Below are 6,650 nucleotides of genomic sequence, written 5' to 3'. Positions count from 1 at the left end.
GGTATCTTTGAGGGAAAACAGACTGATCAAATTCATCAAAAGTTTTCAGTAGGAACACTTGCCATGGGGTTATTTCCTTACTTCTGCCAACTCGTCTTGATATTTGTTCTCGCCACTAAAAACACTTACGCAGTTGCGTTAAGATTTTCGTTTCCATAGAAACTGTTATTGGCTAAAATAAACACAAGATGGTAAAAAGTGTGACTTTTCTAGTCCTGTGAGCATGCTTGCAGCTTCCAAATTTTCACCACCTAGCCTTTCACTAGTATTTACTGCTATGTGATATTTTTAGCTGTCTCCCTTTTGAGTGGTACTTCCATGGTTCACAGAAGGTATGTTAATATTTAGAGTTATTTCTATGCCTCATTGTAAAAATGTATGTTTTTTTCTTCACTACTCGTTGTGCTATTTTATTTTGCAGTCCTCTTTGCATAACTTTACAAGGGAAAAGATGACTCTTCATTAGTCTGCACATCAAAACAGAGAGTCCTACCAGGTAATGTGCGAATAAAAGGAACTAAATAATTGCTTCATCACAACTCATAATTTTCACATTCCTTCAGCATTGCAAAATACAACCTGTGCTCTGAGCATCCTCACATTTCACCCTTGCTGACACTGGTGGCAGCTCCAAGTCCTTGAAAGCTGTGAGGAAAGGCATGCCAGGCTTCAAAAAGGCTGTGCTGAATTTATGAAAGGAGAAAGTGAACTGTGTACTAGTCTCCTGTTCTCAACATTTCTCTTGCTCCCTTCCCAAATGATTCCAAATGCAAAGTCCTGATAATCATCGTACAATTTCCTCTCTTCTGCATAGATGTAATTGTTTTTTGAATTCAGGCACTTTTTCCTAACATACATAATTAGTCTTTTCCTGTTCTCTTCAGAACATTACTTTCATTTTTCTTCTCCTTTATAGATCTGCTGAAGTGCTCTGTGCTGCCTGAGATTTGCCCTTATTTCAAAGAATGAGCCTTTTCTAGGATACTGCATTGAGATGCAAAACTGTTACCGTTTCTGAATATAGCAGTTGAAGACAGAAGGACTCATCCCTGACAATGTGGAGGAAGAAGGCAATGCTGAAGCTTCTTGGCAACACAGGGTGATATGAGCATACTACACACTGATTTGGGGTTGGAGAACGATCTTCTCATTCCCCCAAGCATCAGGTGTTTTGGTACCCACTATAAGATCTCCCTTCTATGTTATTAGAAATCTAAAGTTCCTATAAAAGACATACAGGCTTATTTTCAGATGCCTAAACACTGTGACTGATCTAACCTTTAATCTTTCTGCCCTACTTCCTTTGCTGTAAAACCATTCTGACTCTCTGCCCACAACCCACAGGGTCTACCCTAATCCTCTAAAGCTACAGATTGCCTTTGGGTAACATCAGGCATCCAGAGTAGCACAGACTTGTGCGAGTCTCCTGAATTTGTCTCATCTTCCCAGCCTTGAGCACCAGTTGGAAGAACTGGTGGACACTGCCATGGATGAAAACAAGTTTTGAGTTTCCTAGAAGGATAAACAAACCTGAAGAAGTGGTTTTGCACTCAAAACAGCTGACCAGCTGCATTGCTGCAATCTAATGTTAACATACTAACTTTGTGATCTCAGCTCATTCCTCATGCTACCTTAACATGACAATTGTAGGATGAGCTGGACTTTTGTGCCTTCAAGGGAACTTCTAAGGCTGAACAGAATTAGGAATGGAGAAAGGAACCAGACCTCCATGGATGAGAAACCCAAAAAGAAAAAGCTCTGTGCTTGTTAGCAGTGTATCGTAGCTTAAGTGCATTTTCGTCTCCTGATTTTGGAGTCTGTTCTTACCCTTTTTTTACATGCACTATGGCCTAGGGAGTAACACAAAGCATGAGCTTTCCTAATACTACCTTTCTCTGGAGCACAGACTATGTGCACTTAGCCAAAGCATTAGAGAAGACAATTCATGCTTAAACTTAATTACTGGAGAAAATTGTTAACACATTTTCAACAAATTTAGGGACACTATGGCACTGGATAGAACAAAGAGTACAATGCCTTTGTACTCTTTGTTTTTGAAGGAAAACAAAGCTTTTGGCTGTTTATCCTTCATCAATGAAAACTTCTCAAGAATGAAAAGGCTTCTTTTTTTTTTTTTTTCCTGTCATGATGATTAGAAGATGCAACAACAAACCTGCAAGACCAATCACCAAACATGATATATGTCTGGACTTACAGAAAAATATTGCGAAAAGTCAGTCTCAACTAACAAGGCTGGAAGAGAAACTCAATGAAAAACCTTCTCTGTTTCTGTCTCTTTTTCAGGAATCAAGAATATTGATAGTTGCACAGAAGGTAGACTGAATGCAGCATGAGAATGGCCTCTGCTTCTAGCCATCAAAAAGACCAAGAGCTCAGCAGCGTAATTAAGCTACCAAAGAAACATCCCTGTTGATGGACAAGGCAGTATATCGGGAAGAAGTGTGTATTCCAGATGGAGATATGGAAGAAAGAGATTTTTGGGAACTATGACTGCTTATAGTCCTCTAAAATCATTACTTGCTGATGATCTTCTGTAGTATCACACCTAACAGGTTCCTGTGGCTTAATATGAGTGTCACTCATGGCACTGAAATTTAGTTTACTACAAAAATATTTTATTTTTTTTAATTTAATAGAAAAGTCAAGGCATATTAAAGATGACAGTTATTTCTATCAAAAGGTTCAGAAATACACAAAATAAGGTTTAAAGATTCTCATTAATTTAAAAAGTTTTTCATGACAGCCCACAGATTTCTTAGAATTCTGAAAATAGGTTTAAAAATTTGCATAAACTGGCAGAAGTTCCCTAATGCTGTATAAAAATTGCCCAAAACAGAGAGAGGGCTGGTGGGGGAAATGAAGAGAAAAATCACTTAAATCTCTTAGTTTTACACTGAAAGATGTGCCAGTGTTTAACAGCTTGTTGTTCTTGCTGCGTGGCAAGGCTACTACAGGAAGCAAGCTTACAAGTCATTGAATCAGGGAACCATTAAGGTTGGAAAAGACCTCTGATATGATCTAGTCCAGATCAACTCAACACCACTATGCCCACTAAACCTTGTCCTGAAGTGCCACATCTACACGTGTTTTTAACACCTCCAGGGATGGTGACTTCACTGCTTCCCTAGGCAGCCTGTTCCAATGCTGATCCCACCAGATCATGAAAGATAAACTTCTGAGATAACTAATAAAACTGTGCTAAGTGGCAGTCGGAAGTATTTGTTGCTGTGGTAGCTAAACCCCCTTCCATGTTTACAGCTTATGCCTTTGGCTGTACTGCATACAGGTACCTGTAAAGCACACAAGAGCCATCCTGCTGAGTACAGCTCAGACTCATCACCACCACATCATCATCATGTGCATCATCATGCTTTTACCATGCAACAAGCAGATTGTGAATGAGTTCTCTGCATGCTACATGAGGGAAGCTTGCTTTCCCACACAGGAACTCCCCCTAACCATAGTTTATTATTTGTGCTCACCTGAGAGCAAAGGTTGCTCCCACCTGGAAGCAGAGCTGAGCAAAAGAGCCTCTGAAAAGCTGGGAACTTTGCCAAGTATCTTGCATTCCTGGTGCTGCTCTCTTAAGCCAATATACCAGGATTTTTACTAGAAACCTCCCAGCAATCAAAAGCTGCTACTGCTTGACTTAAAAGCCAAGCCTTCCTGCTGCTATATGAATGTTGGATCCTCTGTGCATGTGAAAAAAAACAGGGCTTCTGTAACACTCGCTCACCTGCAGTCAACACACCTTTGCTCAGCCTCATAACTTGAATCAAAGCAAAACTCACATGACCAGCCCCAAAATGAGCGTTTTGTTTCACAGCATGTGCAAGATCCCATCAAGAGCCAACCCAGGTGCTGTTTTCATTCTGCCCACACACAAATCTGTGACAAAAAGCAAACTCATTCACACAGGTGGTGCATTTCACTCCCCTAAAAGTCAGGATTTTCTCATACCCTTCATTTAATGCCACTGCTGTCAAATCCATAACATATTGTAACAAAAACAGCCTTTATGTAACCCAATAAATAAAAGTCACCAAGGCAATAGCCATGCATAAATTTTAACTAAAAACATTTTGTTAGAAGAACATGAATGTCCTCTGTAAATCGGGTAGCATTTTAAAGTAATGTTCTAGCCATTGTTAATACTTTATTGCTATTCATCATAGAACCATTAATCATGGTGAACTCATTTGGTATTAATGTGGATGTCATAAAGTACTTCTGTTGCATTTCAATTATAACTCAGCCTTTAAAATGCTGCCAGCACTACATGGAAAGCTTTGAAAATCAAATTGGAATAGTCTTTTCAGAGATAACTACAATTGCATTCTGTAATGGAGGAACAAACTTTTCCATCCCTAATGCCTACACTCCAGGGACTAAGGAGCCCATGGGGCCATACACTGACCCAGGGCTGGGAACAAGGAAGAGGGAGCCCAGTGGGAGGTTCCAGGGAAGCTGTGGCCGTCCAGACTCAGACATCTTCCTCCCCCAGAATGAGAGTAGTAGAAGCAATCCTTTGGGCTGCTTCAACCAGGGCCAAGTGGCAGCCAAGTGGCCATACTTTCAGGCCCCTAAGGAGATTTCTTTTTTTTCCTATCAGTCTCATGATTCCCCGAGGCACTATCTTACTTCCAGGCTGAGTGCTTTGTTTTTTTCTCTCATGTGTAGTGTCTGCCCAAACGAAAAAAAACCAACAAAACAGAGTAAACATACATGTATCTACAACCTACTGTCTTTAGAGACAGCAAAGGAGTATGTAGTACATCAGAGTGGACCTAAGGGAGCTGGTATCCTGACCAATCTGTTGACAGCTTAAAAAAAAACCAAACACACCCTCTTTCTGTCCTCAAGAGGCACTGAAAAAGGCAAACAGGCAGCACAAAATGCAACATGGACCTAAACAATTATCACCCCCTTGCCATCAGGGAAACCAGAAACTTACGTGAATTTACCTTGGTAAACCAGGATTTTTGTTCCCTCAACTGCCAGCAGAGCTCCCAGAAGTGTTTCATATGCAGAATCAAAAGACAACAGTTCAACAATCATAACGCTCCTCATCAGAAACAGTGTTAAATAGAGAAAAGGCAAGCATACTTCTCACTAGCTAAGGAAACTTTTTTAAATTCTTGCATATAATTCCCATTCTACTTTATTTGGATCATCAACGTAACACGTAAGCACACAGGAAAAATTCCTACCTTGGGAGCTCTGGCATGTTTTCCACATCTGGCATCTTTGACAAGGCTGATATCTAGCAGCTCAGTCTCCTAGAATGAAAAATTGCAACACAGATAATTATTACATTAGTCAAAAAACCCTGTTAACAGTGCCCTACTTCCCACATCTGTCAGGGGTTTGTCTGCTTGCAATGATGCCTGTCCAAACTGAGGACAGTTTCAAGCAGGGCTCTGTTGCTCCTATTGTCAAATAGCAATACTAAAAGCTCAAAGAACTTCCCTTCCTTGAAAAATATACAGGCCTCTTATAATATATAGAATATACAAAAGTCGTATGAGTCAAGCTTATTTCCTAGATAACTAAATACGAGAAGCTGAAATATTTTTTTTCTATTTAATACAATTTTAGCTTTTTGATGCTAGTCACACTGTGAAAAAGGTGTTGTTACAAACAGAAAACCCCATCTCTGTAATAAAAAACCTACTTTATTATTGCCAGAACATTTTGAAAAGTGCACATAAAACTCAAGAAGTGTTATATCGACAATGATAACCAGTTCCAATAATTTTAGTGACTACTGTTCAGTAAAAAACATGTACTTTTGACAAGCATTTCATAGCTCATGCTTTACTCTCAAGTTGTAGGTTATACAACACATGCTACACTTGGAACAAAACTGGCAAGTGATGACAGCTTCTGTTAGGCAAATTCCTGTCCTCCCCTGCACACGTGTAACAAGAATCTCCTTTCACTGATAACCTCTCTGGTCTCCACCCTCCCTGCAGGTACCTGGCAGCACAGGAAATACAGGGGCTGAGCTGAGCCCATGGTGCCCTGGGTGCATCTGTCAGTGCAGGTGATCCTCTGGGATCAGCACAGAGCATTCATCTCTCCAAACGTGGCAAATTATATACCAAACATAATTTTCCTCAGTCCTATCCTGTTACACAGAATTTTAACCATGTTTATTCTTTCTTGAATGCCTTAACATGTATGAGCAGGGAGCCTTTGGAAAGAGGAAGGATGCTGGAGATGGGAGCAGTGTGACTCCTGGCTGCCGCCTCCCTCACAAGCACACACATCCAGGCAGCATTACGTGTGCTTTCCCAGGAACACCACCAACTGTCCTGCGAGACACAGACAGAGCATCTGACCTGATTTGGCATTACTTGACAATCCTAAAGAACATTTTAATGCTGCCTGCCTCATTTACACTAGCTTTTGGACTAATAGCCCATGCTAGCATGGCTTGATTACATACTAAATATAGTCACAAGTACTTCAGCAGAAGTGTGACCATGCCATAGTTGGAGCTACACCACCTCAGTGCATTTCAGCCTGCCAGTAGTAATTGCAAACACTGTGTGGAGAACTTGAAATGCCTGTGCTGGAAAAAGCCACTAAGTTTTTTTTATTCCAAGGAGAAAAGAAAAATATTT

The 6,650-nt window shown here is 40.4% G+C and overlaps 1 protein-coding gene across 1 annotated transcript in view; it reads right to left on the bottom strand.

Annotated features, from left to right (window-relative positions):
• Positions 1-6,650, bottom strand: part of PLCB1 (phospholipase C, beta 1 (phosphoinositide-specific)) — a 457,703-nt gene that overhangs the window by 288,840 nt on the left and 162,213 nt on the right. The window contains exon 3 of the mRNA XM_010007158.1: positions 5,232-5,300. Coding sequence (XP_010005460.1) covers positions 5,232-5,300 — 69 coding nt within the window. The remainder of the gene's footprint in view (positions 1-5,231; positions 5,301-6,650) is intronic.

Source organism: Chaetura pelagica, unplaced genomic scaffold, assembly GCF_000747805.2.
Source record: "Chaetura pelagica isolate M959 unplaced genomic scaffold, ChaPel_1.0 scaffold111, whole genome shotgun sequence".
Lineage (NCBI taxonomy): Eukaryota > Metazoa > Chordata > Aves > Apodiformes > Apodidae > Chaetura > Chaetura pelagica.
Note: the sequence above shows the minus strand (reverse complement) of the source record. Positions and strands in the feature narration are given on the sequence as shown.